We start from the raw sequence: 20136 nt of genomic DNA, 5'->3' as shown, positions 1-20136 counted from the left end.
TACTCTAGAAATAGCTGTAAGGGGGCCACTTAGGGATGTGGGGCAAAATCAGTATTTAGTCCTGCCTAGTGAAGGCAGCAGGCTGGACTCAATGATCTTTCAGGGTCCCTTCCACTTCTATGAGATAGGTATATCTCCATATATTAAAACTTTCTGGTAACTTTCTCCAGACAAAGAGCTCTGTGGAGCCTGAAAGCTTGTCCCAGCCACCTTTGGGTCCATGGGAAGATATTTGTTTTGTGCAGTGACTGCAACTTTATGATGTCTCTTGGTTTTAATAGTCTGATGGAGTTTAGCTTTAATCTTCTACTGTTCTTGATTCAGTTTCAGACCATTCCTAATAGCACACGATGAGTGAAGACAAGACCCTGACTGACATCCTCGTGCAGGAACTGGAAGATCTCGAAAAGAAAGATTTAAAAAAATTTAAACACAAATTATCTGATTTTCGCTATGAGGGGATGAAACGTAAAATCCCCCGGGGCAAGCTGGAGAATGCCGACGAAATGGACATGGCCAGTCTCCTGATAGAGTTCTATGGCGAAGACAGTGCAGCGAACGTAGCGATCGAAATCTTCACCAAGATCGGTCTGAAAAACTCTGCCGTGAAACTCCAAGAGGAAAAAGAGACAGGTACAAAAAATCTAACACGTCTGCTACCCCTGTGAGTCCTTCTTCATTAATATTCCCCACTGCAGCTCCAGCAGAATGAACAGCAGTAGCAGCAGCAGCAGCAGCAAGCTAACACCACCTAACAGATTCCAAAACCCTGAGGAAACCGGTGGGAGTCACCAGCTAAGGCAGAGACACATATGGGGTGAACTTGCAAAACTCCAGCCTCCTTTTTTGCACCTGCAAAAAGTGCGGCCCCATAACTGCAGGTCTAAGTCAGAGCATTGGCACCTCTAACAACCTGCTCTGTACCCACTGGGAGTACCCAGATTTGCACCTATACGTCAATTTGCACCAGTAGAAGGGATGCTGCTGTTTGAAAATTTGGTCCATAATATTTTTCTAGAATGATTGTAAAACTATTGTGCCTCTTTTTTATTAGTAGCTCTTATTGCCTCTCTAGATGAGCACTCCATTTAACATGCCATGAATCAGCTGTAGTTAGTGTATTTATGTAAAATATAGACAGACACCATACAAGTAACCAGGGGCGGCTCCAGGCACCAGCATGCCAAGCGCGTGCTTGGGGTGGCAAGCCACGGGGGGCGCTCTGCCAATCGCTGCGAGGATGGCAGGCAGGCTGGCTATCTTTGGCAGCATGCCTGCAGAGGGTCCGCTGGTCCTGCGGCTTCAGCGGACCTCCCGCAGGCTGCCGCCGAATTCGCGGGACCGGGGACCTCCCGCGGGCAAGCCACCGAAGGCAGCCTGCCTGCTGTGCTTGGGGCGGCAAAATGCCTAGAGCCTCCCCTGCAGGTAACTGAGGAAGAGAGAGACCTGTGAGAAGCAGAATGCTATTGTAAGAGCCTGATTCTGCTCCTATTGCGCTTCGAGGTTGCATGGTCATGGCCCACATTTTATTTTTATGTGGGAGAAAGCACAGCACACAGGAGCTAAACCAGTGGTTCTCAAACTTTTGTACTGGCGACCCCTTTCACATAGCAAGCCTCTGAGTGTGACCCCCCCCATAAAATTTAAAAACACTTTTTTTTATATTTAACACCATTAAAAATTCTGGAGGCAAAGTGGGGCTTGGGGTGGAGGCTGACAGCTCGCGACCCCCCATGTAATAACCTCATGATCCCCTGAGGGGTCCCGACCCCCAGTTTGAGAACCCCTGAGCTAAATAGATCTGTACATGACACAGAGTTTGATCCTACTCCCACTGAAGTCCACAAGATAGATTCTGTGCTCTCAGGAAACACAGCATGGAACACACAGCTCAGGAGTGGAGAACAAGGGTAGCTTTAAGCCACTTGTGCACCACCTGGATTTGGGGCTTCCCTAGGGCCCAGGCCCTTGGCATATATTATAACAGCCCCAGGGACTGCTCGGCTTTCTGGCAGCCTGACACCACTGCCTGTGGGTGGCTCTGTGACTCAGAGTTGCTGGAGCTCACTATATAGACCAAAGCTGCTGTGATAGTGCTACAGTTACCAATGTTTTCCCCCTTCCATTCTTATCCCCCCTTTTCTAGGCCCCCTGCCTCGCCCACGCACACACTTCGAAACCTTCTCAAACAAGGTTTCCAAGATGATCTCAGCCCATTGAGAATATAAGGACAATTTGCAAAAAATTTGTTTTGCCATTTTTGTGAGTTACACTAGTTTGAAAACGATGAACTTTCCCCCTCCACTCCACCTGAAGTCTTAGTCTGTTGCTTTGGACTCATATTTTAAGGATTTGTCATGGGGTCTCTCCCCACACTGGTGCCTCCTGGTGGCCGTTTCAGGAAATAGTGCTGGTCAGCAGGTGTGCCCGCCAGTGGTGGTGGCGCTCCAGTCCTCATCTCTGCCTGTAGACCCACTGCAATTCCAGTCTCACTGCCTCTGCTTCGTGGCACAGCCCTTGTCCATCTCACAATCCGGGTTCCCCACTTCCAGAGGGACTCCTTATGCAACAGTCTAGCTGCTCCTCGCAGCAGCTTGACAGTCCCATAGCCTGGCCACTTCTTCAGCAGTGAGTGGGGAGGGGGTCCCAGGCCTGCCCACTACTCTGAGTCCCAGCCCAGGGACCCTCTAAATGACAGCTTCCCACTGCCCCTCCTTTCTTTCTATACGTCTGTCTCAATTCCCTGGGCCACTTCCCTGCAGCCCCAGCACCTTCAGCTCCTGCCTCTGGCTCCTTCACCCTCTTCCCAGGGCCTTGGGCCTGCAAGCTCTAGCAGCCCTGTTCATGGTGCTAGTCTCTGCATCCCTCTAGGAAGCCAGTCCCCTCCTTTGGTCTTCCTGCAGCAGACTCCTTGTTCTAGCTTTCAGCTTCCTTTTATATGGGACAGCTGGGCCCTAATTGGCTGGTCCAGCCGCCACCCTAATTGGCTGCAGCCACTGCCCTAATTGGCTGTTTCTTTGCAGCCTTGTAGGCTGGGTTTTAACCCTATCAGGGCCAGTGTGGAGCAGATGCCTCATCACAGGATTCATCACTTCCTGGCCCTCACTGCAACTGGCCAAAGTGTAATGAAGTTTCTTTAGAATGTACTTCTCCTATTCTTGTGAGCACCCTTGATATTTAATGAGACCAAGAGAATTGAGTCTTGGCTCTGTAAGTATCATTCCTCCAAAAGGAGCAGAGATCCACTGATATGTGGCTCATGCCCATCTCATTTCTCTGAGACTCATTCTAACCCCATATTATTTCTCTTTCAGTTTTGGTTCAGCCTCAATCTACTCGATCTCTATCTGTTGCAACTCTGAGTTTTAAAATGACACAAGGTAACGTATGGGACATGAATGTTGAAAATGTACCCAGTTGGTAGCAGCGTTGCAGACATTACAGTGCATCTATCAAGTGTTCAGTGTATCAGAAGACAAAATAATAGTCATTTGGGGACAGAATCTGACCTCAGGTACACCAGTGTAAATCTCGAGTACCTGTAATTAGGTCATTATTCCGATTTATTCCAGTGTTACAGAGACCAGAATTTGGCCCAGTGTGTTTTCCAAATTCTCAAATTCATGAGTAACTGAGTTGAGGGGTGATCCAAAACCCATTGAAATAGAGGGAGTCATTCTGCTTTTAAACATCAGCTATTAAACTGCATGTATATATTTTCCCTTCTACTCCCTGCATCTCTCCATATTGAAGAATCTCCATCTCTGGAAACATTTCACTAGTATAGTCAATGTTCAGCTGAATTCAATATTTAAAATTTAATTTCAAAATATCTATTTTCCATCATCTGAAATTCCCCCCCGCCCAGCAATATGATCTGTTATTCCCCTTATTAACTAGAATCTGGGATTCATATGCATCGAAATAGCACTACCATGAAACTCCTTAATGACAAATCTGTCTTTTTCCCCTGAATTTCTGCATTCACGGATTCTGATGCTCCATATCACTGAAGTAGATTACAGACCAAAGTATAAGGAACATATACGAGAAAAATACCAACTAATAGAAGAGAGGAACAATCAAATTGGAGAGTGTGTGGAACTAAACACAAGATACACAAAGCTGCTGATTGTAAAGGAACATCGTGACCAGAAGGAGAGAAAGCACGAAATAAGAGCCAAAGGGAAAGAACACGCAGAAATCATGGCAAAGCGAGCTAGTTCTACTAAACTGGAGACTTTATTCGATGCTAGTGGAAACAGGCAAACACCACTGAGAACCATTGTGCTGCAGGGAGCTGCTGGGATTGGAAAAACAATGTTAGCCAAGAAGCTCATGGTAGACTGGGCATTTGGAAAACTCTATCCCGGCAAGTTTGATTACATCTTCTACATCAATAGCAGGGAAATGAACTGTATTTCTGAGCGTCGAAGCATCGCAGATCTGATTTTAAACAATTGTCCTGACAGAAACGCACCCATCAAAGATATTTTGGTGAATCCAGAGAAGCTTTTGTTCATAATTGATGGTTTTGATGTACTTAAATTTTCCTTTGATCAGCAAGAAAGTAGTCTGTGCACTGATCCCTGTCAGACAAAGCCAGTGGAAATCATACTGAGCAGTTTATTAAGGAAAACAATTCTTCCAAAATCCTACTTAATAATCACTACGAGACCAACCGCTCTGGATAAACTCCGGCAGTGTCTGAAGTTTCCCCATATTGCAACAATCCTGGGATTCTCTGAAGAGGACAGGAAGGAGTATTTCCGCAAATTCTTTGCAAATGCCATCCAAGCAAAACAAGCTCTAGATTTTGTAAAAGAGAATGAAATGCTCTTCACCATGTGTTTTGCTCCCATCGTGTGCTGGATCCTGTGCACGGTGATGAAACAACAGATGGAGAGCGGAGAAGATCTAGCCAAAAGCTCGAAAACAACCACCTCAGTATACATGCTCTTTCTGTCCAGTTTATTAGATAACCATTCCAATTCAAAGGAATCCGTGCACACTGACTTGAAGAGGCTATGCTCCCTAGCTGCAGATGGGATCTTGAACAATAAAATACTCTTTGAAGAAGAAGATGCAAGGAAGCATGGTTTGGATGGATCTGACATTCAGTCCCTCTTTCTCACTAAGAATATTTTCCAAAAAGATATCGGCTTTGAAAGCGTCTACAGCTTCATTCACTTAAGTTTCCAAGAGTTCTTTGCAGCTTTGTTCTATCTCTTGGTGGAAGATAAAGAAAAAGGGTGTGATTCAGTGACTCTGAAGAAAGATGTGAATGAAATTTTGAAAAATTATGGAAAATCTAGAGATAATTCTTTTACCTTGACGGTACGTTTCCTGTTTGGTCTCTTAAACAAAGAAAGAATGAATCACACAGAAAAAATCTTTGGCTGTAAAGTTTCACCTGAAATTAAACAGAATTTATTGAAGTGGTTTGGATCTGTAGCAAAAAGAAGCTGCGGTCTGACCTTCAGATCCCCCGAGGAAAAGCGATTCCAGCTTGAGTTGCTTCGCTGTTTGTACGAGATTCAGGAAGAAGAGTTTGTCAAAAGTGCAATGGATCATTTCCAAGAAATTGGTCTGAGCAATATTCAATTTACAAAAATCGACCACATGGTTCTTTCATTCTGCATAAAGAATTGTCGTAATGAGCAGTCACTCTCTCTGAACGATTGTACATTTGGACTGGAAGAGCAGGAGGAAAGACAAGAGTCAGTGCTACGGAAGTTAGTTCCTTGGTGAGTGTGTCAGTTTATTGATATGAATATCCAGTGTGTGTAGTTATAATAGCATCTGCTATTGTCAGAGTGCAGATGGATTTGTCAACCATTCCAGCATAATGCCATATTTTCATAGGCCTAAATCCAGAGATCCTTACTCAATACATTGTACTGATGATAGGGGGCTGCTTACATTACCACAATCTTGACCCAATGCCTATTCAAGTCAACATGAGAGTCTTTCCATAAACGTTAATGGGCTTTCATTCAGGATCTTTGTCCTGGCCAATAACAGACATCTTCAATTCCCTGGGCTGTCAAGTAAGCCCGATTCACTTACACTTTTCAAGATACACATTTCTGATGCCAGAAATCCCCCATTTACTAATTTGGCATCAGAATAAAGGGGTAGTAGCATCCGATAATGTTTAAAAGGATTATCTTTCAAAAAAATAATTGAATTGCCTGCTCCAGAATAAAAACTACTGAGCCAACCTCTTGAAATGAGAGTGAATTTTTTTTCAGTACCCAAAATGGAACGTTTCTGTTCTCTCTTTCCAGGGAGTTAGAGGAGAAGGAGCCAAAATATTCCCCACCTCATCTTTTGTGTCAAGCACTGAAGGATCCAGGCTGTAAACTAAAGAAAATATCGTAAGTGTTTGCTCTTCTACAAACCTATCATTGTTGCTTTTCTCTCCGGGCTTAGCAGCAATGTGCAGCTATGTATCACTGGGGTTTAGTCTCTGAGCAGCAGAGTGACTGCTAATTCACATGGAACCAGCCAGCCTCATGATGTGTTAGTGATAAAGACCCAGGAATTCGGAGGTTATTCGAGCTACACACATTTATATATCATTATTATTTATTATTGCCATTTTGTGCACTGTATCTAGATAAGAACATTATTATGAAATGTATTTCTGTTATTAAGTATATCCTAGATCAGAGGTAGGCAACCTATGGCACGAGTACCGAAGGCGGCACGTGAGCTGATTTTCAGTGGCACTCACACTGCCCGGGTCCTGGCCACTGGCCTGGGGGGCTCTGCATTTTAATTTAATTTTAAATGAAGCTTCTTAAACATTTTTAAAACCTTATTTACTTTGCATACAACAATAGTTTAGTTATATATTATAGACTTAGAGAAAGAGACCTTCTAAAAAAGTTAACATGTATTACTGGCACGAGAAACCTTAAATTAGAGTGAATAAATGAAGAGTCGGCACACCACTTCTGAAAGGTTGCCGACCCCTGTCCTATATGTTTGACCAGTGTAACAGACCTGATTTCTTCTTTCGCTTCCCCTCACCCATACAAAATAAGAGCAGATTATTTATGTTCTATGGAAAAAGAGCTGGTTGACAGGAATAATGGTTTTTATAAATGTCCAGGTCTATGACACACTGGTTGTGCTCCTGAAAATGCCAACTTAGTATATGGCTCCACAGCTTCATTATTCCTGAATGGGAAGCTCTGTTCCCAGAGGGTAAAAATTCAGGGGTCAACATGGAAGCAACTCCCACTGAAGTCAGTGCAAGCCTAGACAAGAATCTCAGAGGAGAATTTTGACCGAGAATGCTGCTAACAAACCAAGAAGTCCCAACAGTGATTGGTTTTTAAACCCCTCAAACATTTGACATGAGGAAGAATTTTCAAACGTATGGTACCTAAGGGATTTCAGTGAATGTCAATGGCCCCAAGATAATCACTACAGATCGAATGAACTCCCACAGGAAAATTATCAAAGACGAAAACACTCTTTCACCTGTGGGTGAACTCTTTTCACAAAGTGATGACTCCACATCTGACCCCCATCAGTCCTCACACTCAAAGGAAACCTTCCCAAGGCTTTCAAAAGATGAGCCTGGAAGTTTGAATCCATAACTTTGCTAGACTCTAAAAATTATGTTCTTAATAAAGACACCGGAGTTATGGCTTATTACAATCTGCAACCCACTAACCTCCCTGTTTGTCCTGTGACTGCAGGGGCCACTTCCCCTTGAATGGTCCCTCAGATTAAAATTAGGGTGACCAGATGTCCTGATTTTATAGGGACAGTCCTGGTTTTGGGGTCTTTTTCTTATATAGGCTCCTATTACTCCCCACCCCCGTCCCGATGTTTTTCACACTTGGTGTCTGGTCACCCTAGATTAAAATATATGCTAACTACTTATGCTAAACTATCTGTTTGATCATACATTTAGCTGTGACACTCTTGGTACGTCTCCCATCCCTGAAGAAGAGCTCTGTGTAGCTCGAAAGTTTGGATCTCTCACCTAGAGAAGTTGGTCCAATAAAAGAAATTACTTCATCTAACTTGTCTCTCTAATGGCACATAAACTCTTCTGAAAAATCTACCCTAAACAGTCTTCCCTTTCTCCTGTTTACTTACTCAGATCCTGCTTCGCTTTTCACAACTGAGTCTTTATCAAATACAAGCCACTTACAGTTCAGCTCTTGGGATTGCTAATTAAACACGGAATATTATGAAGCATCTTCCCTGTAATGAAAAACCCTGTTATAGTAAATGCATGCCAAGGGGGAGAGCAGAAGGTATGCCCCGGGGGACGAGTTAACCATAACTCTGACTGTCCTGACTTCTGCTACAATCTCAGTTTCCCTATTACATTGGCATAGTGTTTGTTTGTTTGTAAAATGTCTTCAATTATCTGAAATCAATGATACAAAACTGTGCTTGCAAAACACCCCAAATTATCACAGAGAAACAAGGAAACATGTTACAAACATAAAATCCTGGCCTGCTGAATCATTCCACCCTCCCATGAGCCTTCCATTTGCACACTGTCTTTTCCTTTTGTAAAAGAGAGAAATTCCTTCCACGTCACGTGAAGTTCTTCAGTTTTCCTATTATTGTTTTAAATGTGAATTTAATGGGACTACTGATGCACTTAAAATTAAGCATGTACCTAGGTGCTTCCAGGAGCAGGGCTTGAGATTGTTCTCTTGTTCAGCACTGGTAACCTTGAACATGCCCTCACACCAGTCTGTAAATTGCCTAGGAACACTTCTGCCATGTCATCGTCACATCAGCAGAGTGTTTGGCACATGCCATAGGATGGCTAGCGATCACTTTGGTTTAAGAACAATACAGCTGGCAAAGGTCCTGACCCAAAGCCAGGGAAGATGATAGGAGTCTTTTGGCTTTGGATCAAGCTCTAAATCTCTTTACAGGAATACACTGATATGAATAAAGTGGAGGCAGCCAACTGGGTAAAAACAAGCAGTAACCACACCTGTCTCTTGCAGCTTAGGGTGCTGCCGTCTCACCTCGGCTTGTTGTGAGGATCTCGCCTCTGCTCTCAAGACAAACCAGTCCCTGAAAGAGCTGGACCTGAGCGGTAACAAACTGGGGGAAACAGGGATTAAATTGCTCTGTAAGGGACTGAAACATCAAAACTGCGGTGTTCAGAAACTGGGGTAAGTAACCATGGATTTTCTTTATAACTATGTTATATTCTTGGCATTATAACTGAAACCTACATCCAGGAGGAACTCTTCACTTCGGTTCATAGTCTCAGTGATAGCCCTCTACTCAGCTCTGAGACTCAGTTCAGAAGATTTCAGCCCCAGGATTATGGAGCTACTACTAGTTACACTATGGTGAAGGTTGCACGCAGCCTTCCAGCAGAAGCCCAGTTTTCCATTCCCCAGTGAGTTTCATGGAAACCCCCTTGTGGGCTGAAAATGGCCATGCTGCACTCTCAGGCCAGAGGAGAAGTTCTCAGGAACATTTAAACACGAGTCTGTGATCTCTGTGCTGGAAGGAGGCAGTAAATTTACTCTTGCCAGTCAGTCCCAAACCCTTTGGTTTCCTTTTGAAAGTGGAAGATTCACTTTACCAAGCCCTGATGTAGGGAGATAAAGCCCTGTGGGACTTTGACTTGGTCACAATCAATTACAATGATTAATAATTGCTGGCAAGTTATGGGCCAGATTGTGGCTGCTGGCAAGGGGTACAAAGTGGAAGTGGGGAAAAGGGCACCAACGAAGGATCCTTCCATTGATACGCCCTTGCCAAGGGGGCACACAGCCCCAGTCCTGACATTCCCAGAACACAATGGGAGAGAAGGAAAAGAGCCATGGAGTCCTCCAATGGGCATGGTGTGATGGGGCTGGGGCCGTAGCCCTATTCATCTTCTGCACCAATTATACGACCAAGGCTAATTCAACAGGCTGCTTGCGTGGCACCTTTCAGAGAATGTAGCATTGGCCAGCCCAGCACTCCCAGAGCTATTCTGGTTTCCTTAACGTTGGAATAGCCAGGATGCCCCTCAGACCTGTTGGATTTCAACTCACACCTTTGCTGCAGGTGTCGAGCTGCCTAGCTTGGCTTCCTAGGAGCCCAGCTGTGACAGGGACACAAGTGGCTGTGTTCAAATGAGGAGCCATTGTGTGTTCCATATACCTTTGTCTCCTGCAGGCTGAGGGGTCGCAGTCTCACCGCTACTTCCTTGGGCGATCTCGCCTCTGTGCTCACTAAAAACCAGAGCCTGACAGAGCTGGACCTGAGCTATAGTAAATGGGGAGATTTAGGAGTGAAGCTGCTGTACAAAGCACTGAAGCATCCAAACTGTAAACTACAGAAAATAAAGTGAGTAACCACTGGAGTAGATGAGCATTTTCTTCATACTGTATTTCTATATCTCTTTTCACCAACGATCTGTGTGTGCTAGGCATGGGCAAACAGCCTCATATTCAGATGTCGGACTCCTGCTATTCCGGCAGTATTTGGAAATCTAGATCCTTTAAACCCTCTCTAACATCACCCATCCTCTCAGCCATAGGCGCTGACTTTTATTTTTCTCCAGGGATGCTCCATCCCCTCTCTTGCTCTGAGGCCCTGCCCCCACTCCACCCCTTCCACAAGGCCCCACCCTCAATCTGCCTTTTCCCGCCCCCTCCCTGAGGCCTCGCCCTCACTTTGCCTCTTCCCACCCCTGTCCAACCTCTCCCCAAGGCCCCCGCTGCTCACTGCTCTCTGCCCTCCCCCAAATGCCTTCGCCAGCCTCCAAACAGCTGATCGGCACCACAACCTATCAGCTGTGGCTGGTGGGTGCTCAGCGCCTACTTTTTTTTTTTCGTGGGTGCTCCAGTGCTGGGGCACCCATGGAGTCAGAGCCTATGCTGTCAGCTACACCACCCACTGAAATGAAGGGGAGCTACACTTGGGTAAATGGGAGCAGAACTGAGTCCAGAAGGCCTGCCCCAATGCCCACTGAAACCAACGGAAAGAGTCGCTTTCACTTTAACGGACTCTGGATCTGACCTAGGGAAGGTAATTTTCACCAGCTTACACATCGCCTCTGAAACCGGCCCCGAGTGCAGTGAGTGGTGCAGAAACAGGTTGTTACTTTTCTCTCTGTCCATCTCTCTCTCCCGCAGGCTGGAGTGTTGCCTTCTCACAGCTGCTTGTTGTGATGACCTTGCCTCTGTTCTCGGTACCAACCAGACCCTGACGGAGCTGGACCTGAGAAATAATGAGCTGAGGGATTCTGGAGTGAAACATCTGTGTGCCGGACTGAAACGAGAGAACTGTAAAATACAGAAACTCGTGTGAGTGCTCCCCGGCTTCCTTAAAAGCCTCTGATTAGTGTTTGCTCATTTCAGAGGCATGTGTGTAAGTTTCCCCACGCGGGCGGTGCAGGTGCAGGGCCAATGAGACGGGGGCATGAGCAACATGAAGTACTAGAAGAGAGAATATTTCGTGCGGAAGGATTTAGCTACAGCATCTCAAATAAAGAGGCAAAGCCTGCAGAAGTAAGGGCTGGATCCTTCAGCACACATTCCCATGTGAAAGCGTTGCAGGGTCGAGCCCACTGATACCAAAGGGCTTTCCTTTATGCAGACCTCTGTGTCTGTAGGCTGGACAGGGCTGCCACAGTGGGAAATGCCTCTCTGGTTGGACTCCTCCAGGACTCTACCCATAGAGATGCTGCTCAGAGCAGAGGACTGCAGCAGCTGCTTAGGAGGCCAGCAGAGGGTGCCAGGAAATGGGAATCCTCAGGATAAGCTGGGAGACTCCCGAGGTCTGATCACTGTCCTCTCTGTCCGTCTGTCCCCTGCAGGCTGTCGAACTGTTATTTCACAGGAGTTTGTTGTGGGGCTCTCTCTGCCGTTCTCAGTAAAAGCCAGTCCCTGAGAGAGCTGGACATGTGCTATAATAAACTGGGAGATGCAGGAATGAAGCTGCTGTGTGATGGGCTGAGACAGCCAGACTGCAAACTACAGAAACTAAGGTAAGTCACCAGTGGCTTCCTTTGTGATTGGCTGGTCTTGGCTCTGCTCTTTCTGGCTAATCTGGGCACATTTTCCTCCATCAACACATTGTGGCTGCTTAAATTAAACATCTCCAGCAATTGCAGCTATTCCTTGATCTCTGGCAACAGTGGGATCTTTCTACGTTTGGCAATATGAGTCACCAGATAGTCCCATCCATTCCCCATCCATGCCAGGATCAGCTCGTCACAGCTTTTCCCACTGAAGGCCGGTAGACAGTCTCTGTTGTCTTTTTTTGTGCATTTAGTGGTCATCAAATGTGCCAAACTGGCCGCTGTGGAGCGTGAAGTGCTCTGTTTGACCACAGAATAGGTACAGCTCCGTGACCTCACTTCCAGCTCCTCCCTGTTGACAGTGCCAGCCCTTGATCAGAATTTTAGGCAGGGTCCAGTCAGTTAAATGAACATTTGGGTATGGTGCAGAGAATAGGGATGAGTCCACACCTGATTTTATTGTCTCGCCTTCTGAGCAGGGAAGTGCCACAGGTGCCCCTATAGCAGAACCGCCTCTGCCCTGGGATGAGAGTGATGTTCAGCCAAGGGTGACCAGATAGCAAGTGTAAAAAATCAGGATGGGGGTGGAGGGTAATAGGTGCCTATATAAGATAAAACCCCAAATATTGGGACGGTCCCTATAAAATCGGGACATCTGGTCAACATAGTTCAGCCTCTAAACCCATACAAATCCATTCAAAAACTTGGTACCTGTGAGGAGCCTGCCAGCTAAATCATTAAGTATTACCCGCTTGGATGGCAGGTTGTATGGACAACTCTCCAGCAAGAAAAAGGAGTGACAGCCCCAAAGCCACCAGGTGGCACTGTGTCACTGTAATGAAATCTCAGCTGAAGTGTAAAACTGGATGCCACTATGTGCCTATTAGAGTCACACTGGCATTGTGAGATCGTAACAATCCCTGCTCTTGTTCCTTGCATCTTCATCTCTCCAGCGGCTGCTGGGTGTTTTCTGCTGACTCTGTCTCTGTCCTGTGCTTTTGCTTCCATCTCTTTCTTACGCAGTAATTAAGGTGTGACCCTTTCAGTGTGAGCCTGTTGGGCCAGGCCTGCTTGCCAAGATATAGATTGGTGCACAACGGTCAAGAACTTCAAATGAACTACATTGCACTAGCAATGTTCATAAAAAATTGCCAACCTTAAATTGGGGAGCATCCCGCCAAACCCCAGCAGGGTAGAAAGACGAGTGTCAGGTTTTCATACCTACTCTCACATGGCACCAGCTTTTCCTAATGTGGTCAGAATCACAGGGGCAAATGAATCCCTGATTTAACTCCAGTTTACTTCAGTGGAATAAGGCCAGGGATGAATTTGGCCAACACTTTTCCTCTTCATATAACACAGAAATAAACGAGTAGAACAGTCAGCAAGTGCTCATAGAGCAAAATCCACATGGTGGGAAGTATGTGCACAACACACTGTAAAATCACTGCCTTGCATGGTGACAGATTTCAGAGTGGTATCCATGTTAGTCTGTATCAGCAAAAACAAGGAGGAGTCCCCTCATTGTTTTTGTAAAATCACTGATGTTTCTCACTGCATAAAATAATCTCCAGAGGAGCACAACTTTTTAACTATGCAGGTAATTAACCACTGGAACAGACTGCTAAGGGTTCTCCATTCTGGATTCAGACTGCTGGATTCTCCAACTCTTGAAGCCTTTAAATCAAGATAACATGTCATCCTAAATGATATGTTCTGGCTCATCCACATGTTATCGGCCTAAATTAGATGCGAGTGAAATTCTATGGCTGGCCTTATTCAGGAGGTCAGACTAGAAAGGAAATTTTCAAAGGCACAAATGGTAATTACGGGCCTAAGCCTCATTGAAAACCAGTGGGAGTTCGGCACCTAGCGACCATTTGTACCTTTGCAAGTCTGCCTCTGGATGATCATAATGGCTCTTTCTAGCCTTAAAATCTATCAGGGATGAATTTGGCTTCAGTGGCGGGGGGAGGGGGAGGACACCATGTATGGTATGCCTGTGTTGGCATGTTCCAGTCTCTTGCAGGCTGACCGGGTGTGGTCTGACACCTGCTTGTTGCGACGATCTCTCTGTTGTCATAACTACAAACCAGTCACTGACAGAGCTGAATATCAATCACGATGCGCTGGGAGATTCGGGAATGAAACGGCTGCGTGATGGACTGAACAGCGCAAGCTGTAAGCTGCAGACGCTGCTGTAAGTGACCGCTGGCTGCCCTGACATAGTCAGAAAGAAAGAAGTCATGCCAAATGACTAAGAGTTGTTTCTGGTTTTTGGTTTCACCCTCCTTCCCAACTCTCCCTGCCCCCAATACACCCTCTATGCTGGGGTCCCCAGGGGACATGGTCTAGGATCCAGCTGCATTGGCTCTATTATAGACTCCCACATGCTTGGGAAATCTCCAGCAAGGAAGATGGGCCCAGCCATAGGCACTGACTCCGTGGGTGTTCCAGGGCTGGAGCATCCATAGAGAAAAATTAGTGGGTGCTCTGCACCCACCGGCAGCCAAGCTCCCTCCCCGCCACACCCCACCTCCTCCTCCACCGCCTCCTCCCCTGAGCAGGCTGTGTCGCCGCTGCTCCGTCTACCTCCCAGTGCTTGCTGCTGCCAAACAGCTGTAGCAAGCTCCGGGAGGGAGCGGGGAGGAGCAGGAACGTGGCATGGTCGGGGAGGAGGTGGGGAAGAGGCAGGGCTGGGGCGGGGATTTAGGGAAGGAGTCAGAATAGGGGCAAGGAGGGGGCGGAGTTGGGGCAGGGACTTTGGGGAAGGGGTTGGAATGGGGGTTGGAGGGGGTGGGGAAGGGATGGAGTCAGGGCGGGGCCGGGGGCAGAGGGGGGTCGAGCACCCACTGGCACCAGTAGAAGTCAGCACCTATGGGTCCAGCTTCAGTTTCTGTCCCCTTTGCACCATTAGAGTAGCAGAGAGGGAATGAATCAGGCCAGGGAATCTGGCCCTTTTTCTCCAGATCAGTCCTGGTGCTAACTCCCACTAGAGTAGGACCTTCCACTTTATGTGCTTTGAATTATCCCACGTCCCCAATGTGGGTTTCTGAGAATGGGCCAGGTCAGTAGTCTTGTGATCATGCTCCCTGTTTCCATTCAAGGGGTTCAGTTTTTTTAGGGTATGGTTACACTTGCAGCCATACAGCGCTGCTGTGGGAGCGCTCCCACAGCAGCGCTTTGAAGTGCAAGTGTGGTCGCGACGCCAGCACTGGGAGAGAGCTCTCCCAGCGCTGCAGGTACTCCACCTCCCCGTGGGGATTAGCTTACAGCACTGGGAGCTGCGCTCCCAGCGCTGGGGCAGTGTTTACACTGGCGCTTTACAGCGCTGTAACTTGCTGCGCTCAGGGGTGTGTTTTTTCACACCCCTGAGCGAGAAAGTTGCAGCGCTGTAAAGCACCAGTGTAGCCAAGGCCTCAGTCCCAGTCTGCCACTGCTCCAGCAGGCAGGGTCTGAGGAGACAGTGCACTCATGATCAGAGTGTACCTGGTATCAGTTAATAAGAAATCCTGCAGCCGACTAAGGAATTACACTGATGGGCTCTAAAGAGTATCCCAGTTTGTCTTTTCTGCTTGACAGACACTGGCTGGAAGGGTGGAGTGGTTAAAGGAGAAGATAGATGGAGAGAGATACATGGTTCCATCACAGGCATGGCAGACCTTGCTCCTGGGGGAGCGCAGAGATTTAAATCACTTTCTGCCCAAAAGTGCACTTCCAGTAGCACCACAGACCACATGTATGTGACCACAGTGGTGTGCCTGGCCGTGGGAGCAGGGGCTGAGATCTCAGGTACTGGTGACATATTCACAACATACTTGTGCTTCTTCTTCACTAGCTTGAATGGAGAAGCTATTAAGAGAGATGGAGATGGCAAGGGTGATGAAGAGGGCTATAATGGTAATGAAGACTACAATGGTGATGAAGAGTATAGTGGCGATGAAGACTACAATCCTGAAGATCATCTCTGACCACATCATGAGAATATTGTTTTAGGGGATTTTCACCCTTTCCCACTTGCTTTAAAATCACTCATCATCTCATTCTAGAAATGGCAAATGATAAAACTAACCACGTACACCTTTTCTTTTAGGGGAAAACAGATTATACATGAATAAACTGATTAAAATCCCACAAAGTAGGTTCCAGGCCTAGCATAACATCACTGGAGACCATCTTTGCCAAAGAAAGGCCTTTTTCTGTTTAAAAAAATGCCTATTTTTCAACAACAAGAAATTAGTTCAAGAAATTTCAGCCAGCTTTATTCACAGGATATTGGCTGCCGTTCAGACTTTCACAAATCCTGGTCAGTCCCACAAATCCTTTGAGAACCAGGATCAGAGAGGAATGTGATTTGCAGCAGTGGAATGAAATCAGTGTGCCTAAATACCAGGGTGACGGGCACTTTAGAAATAGATACGTGGTCCGTTAAAAAATGCTATTTGATCTGTGAAACATTTAAGACTGAACATAAAATAACAAAATTAATGTTCATTGACTGACAAAAACAGCTGTGTTCTAATTCCATAAAGCACAATAGGATACGCTGAAAAGCTATAAAGGAAATAGAGTTCAGTACAACTGCGGTACTGATCTTACAACAGAGCCATCTGGTGGAGAAAGTGAAAAACAGCAGTGTCAAATCATATGGAGGAATTAGAGTTTCTTGTATGATGACAAGTAACCTTGGCATCATTTTAGATAGTTCAATGAAGTCCTCTGCTCAATGTGCAGCTGCAGTCAGACACTGCATACAAAATATTAGGATGCATAAGAAATGGTATAGAAAGTAATGCAGATAATATCTTAATGTCATTTTATAAATCAACAGTGTGGCCTGCTCTGGAATTCTGTGCGTAGAGTCCTCAGAAAGAATTTTGCAGAACTAGAGGGGGGTTCAGAGAAAGGTGATGAGACAGACCAAGGGCCAGGAAAAACTCTCCTACAAATAGAGATTGAAAAAACTGAAATTGCTTATGTTAGAAAGGAAACAAATCAGAAGGAACATAATAAAAGTATGTTCAATCATGAATGATACAGAGATGGTGTCTCAAGCGCTTATGTTCTCCTTGTCTCTTACCACAGGACTAAGGGGCCATTTGATGAAATTAAAGGGTGATATCATGGTTCAGCTGAATTCAATTGCAAAACTCCCACTGACTTCAGTGGAGCAGGAATTCACCCAAAGATGGCAAATTCAACAATGATAAAAGGAAATACTTTTTCACACACTTTGCAATTAGACTGTGGAACTTGGCCCCACATGGTGCTGCTGAGGCCAAGAATGTAGCAAGATTCAAAAAAAGATTGGACAAGTGTGTGGCTATGAAGAATACCCGGAGCTGAAACAGCTAATGCTAACTCTTTTGGGCAGCGATATTAAACCTCATGTTTAAGCGATCTCTAACGATGAGAGAGTAGAACGAGATTTAAATGAGGGTCAGCCAGTAGATTGTCCCACATCAGCCTAATGCAGGGTTCTTACACCTTCTTCTGCAGAACCTGGTGCTGGCCACTGTCAGAGACAGGATCCTGGATTAGATGGACGTTGGGTCTGATCCAGTCTGGCAATTCCTATGTTGCTATGACAAATAATTTAAACTTAATACCCTTGAATGTTAGAGAAGTTAATGGGATCAAAGAAACAAAACATCCCTAACCAGTAACAATGCTCTCTTATCTTGTTAACAGAAAGTGATTTCTCTCCTTGGACCTTGAGAAATAGAAATGAATTTGGTTGGCACAAACCAATACTCTCCCCATATAGTATTAGGAAACACTATTTCACTAGGAGGGTGGTGAAGCACTGGAATGGGTTACCTAGGGAGGTGCTGGAATCTCCTTCCTTAGAGGTTTTTAAGGTCAGGCTTGACAAAGCCCTGGCTGGGATGATTTAGTTGGGGTTGGTCCTGCTTTGAGCAGGGGGTTGGACTAGATGACCTCCTGGGGTCCCTTTCAGCCCTAATCTTCTATGAGTTGTGACAGACCAGACCAGTGGGGTACAGGAGTCTGGTCCTATTAGTATCCAGGAAGTGGGCGGGCGAAGCCCGCCCACTGCTAAAGGACCTCCCCCCAGCCTAAGGAGAGGATCCACAGGTCCGGGACACTAACTAAGTACGTGGGACAACTAATGAAAAAAAACAGGAGCGGGAGTGAGGTCAAAGGGCTAAATGAAGGGAACCAGATGGGGACACCGAGCAGAGAACCCCGGACAACGCCCACTGCTCCTCGAAGGCGTCAAGGGAGCCAGTGGACGCCGCCCAGAGGAACTCCGCCCGGATGCGTGAACGGATGGAGGAGCGGAAATAGGCCCCACAGTCGCAGGAAGTCCCATCGGCCAACCTCCTCTCTCTGGTTTTATAGATGGCCAGTTTGGTCCCCTGCGTAACCGGGGTCAGACCCAGGGCCTCGATCTCCTCGTAGATGGAGGGGAGATCGCCGTCCGCCACCCCGGGGCCCTCCCCGCCAACACCCGAAGCGACGCCCACCTCAGTCCTCGCAGAGGCTGCGGATGGCAAGCGGGCAAGGGGGGCTCCCTCGGGGGCTTCCTCAGGAAGGGACCCCGGAGGAGGGGCAGCGTCACCGTCCGGTGCTGCCACGTCGCACCCAGCCGGCACCACAAAACGGGCGTCGTCGGGGGGCAAGGCGGAAGGCTCGTCATCAGAGACCCCCTTCCTGCTCTTCCGGGGGGCCTCCGAATCCGAAAGATGTAATGGGACTGGAGCCTTCCGCTTGCCCCGCTTCCCCTGCACTAAGGACCAGCCCTCCATGGCATCATCCGGGGGCTGGCTAACAGGGGTCAGGTCTGGGGGCAAGGGCAGCGGCTTAGGGACTCGGGGAGGCAACGGAGGGGCAACAGGAACGAGGGAGGAGTCTCCCTGGGGCGGGCCCTCTCCCACGCCCGGCGTTATCTCCACCGCACCCTCCTCCACAGCGGTGGACTGAGAAGGAGGAGGGGCAGCTTCAGGTGCTGGGCAGCTAGGGGCACTGGCGGTGACGGGGCCGGCGCCATACCGGGGCTCGGGGGTCCCGGACGCTCCTCCGTGCCGGGCCAAGGGGCAGTCCCTCCGGACGTGCCCCATCGCCCGGCAGAGGTAGCACCGGGCCTCCCCCGTCGAGTAATGCACCCGGTAGCGGGCTCCCTGGTAGGGGACCACAAAGGACCCCTCGAGCGCCTCTCCGTCACGTGCCGCCGGCAGCAGTTGAAGCTGCACTTGCCGGCGGAACGAGAGGACGTGACGGAGGGCGGGGTCCTTGCAGCCCAACGGGAGAGGGCTGATGACAGAAATAGGGCGCCCCAGGGCAGAAAGGGCGGGCAGCAGGGCGGCATTGGGCAGGAAGGGAGGGACGGAGGTCAGGACCAAGCGGACCCCCAGGTCTTCCAAGGGCTCCAGGGGCACGAACACGCCCCCCACCGCCAGACCCGCCTCTACCGCTTCCTGGGCAGCGGCCTCCGACGCCAGGAAGAAGACCACCTTCCCGTACATTTTGGAGGCCGCCACAATGGCCGTGGGCCCCACTACCCTCGCCAACGCCCTCACATAGGTTTCGACGTGGGGCGAGGCGGGCACCAGGAGGCAACGGACGCCGTGCTTCCTAGTCAAGGTGGGAAAGGGGCCCCGGCCGCTAGAGATGGTAGTGGAAGCGGCAGGTGGAGGAGTAGCGGCAGGCGGGGGGGCCGCCGCCACCTGGGCATATGCCCTGGGGGCCGGGGGAGGGACACCTGCGGAGCTGGTAGAGGGAACAGCGGGGAGGGATGCCGCGGCCAGTAGCGGGACCACGGCAGCGGGGGTAGTCCCCGCCATGGAGGGCCTGGTCTTTATAGCTGGGCCCTTACCCTTCTTCCCACCCCGACCTTTCCGACCGGCTGGGGGGGCTCCCTCCGAATCGGAAGGGGCGAACGACTTGGCAGCAGCGGACGTCTCCCCGATACTCGCCGTTGCCGGTGCCCCAGCGGGGGCAGTGGCAGGTAAACCGGCAGCGGCGGTCGAGGTAGAGGCTTGGGGATTGGACACGGGGGGTTCGGGAGGAGGGGCGGTGGGAGCATCGCGAGGGGTCTCCCCCGCCGCGTCCCCCGCCATAACGAGAGCGGGAAGGGGGACAAACAGCGAGGGGAG

General features: G+C 48.2%; 1 protein-coding gene across 1 annotated transcript; it reads left to right on the top strand.

Annotated features, from left to right (window-relative positions):
• Window positions 1-350: 350 nt before the first annotated feature.
• On the top strand, window positions 351-16120 carry LOC123369019 (NACHT, LRR and PYD domains-containing protein 3-like). The gene is made up of 10 exons (XM_045014395.1): window positions 351-633; window positions 3315-3380; window positions 4019-5747; window positions 6291-6380; window positions 8997-9167; window positions 10171-10341; window positions 11133-11303; window positions 11816-11986; window positions 14049-14219; window positions 15858-16120. Exons 1-10 carry the CDS (start codon window positions 351-353, stop codon window positions 15988-15990), a joined length of 3156 nt encoding a protein of 1051 aa, XP_044870330.1. The 3' UTR covers window positions 15991-16120.
• Window positions 16121-20136: the final 4016 nt, after the last annotated feature.

Source organism: Mauremys mutica, chromosome 4 (assembly GCF_020497125.1).
Source record: "Mauremys mutica isolate MM-2020 ecotype Southern chromosome 4, ASM2049712v1, whole genome shotgun sequence".
NCBI lineage: Eukaryota > Metazoa > Chordata > Testudines > Geoemydidae > Mauremys > Mauremys mutica.
The sequence above is the reverse complement of the archived record's forward strand: the minus strand, read 5'-3'. Positions and strand labels throughout refer to the sequence as shown.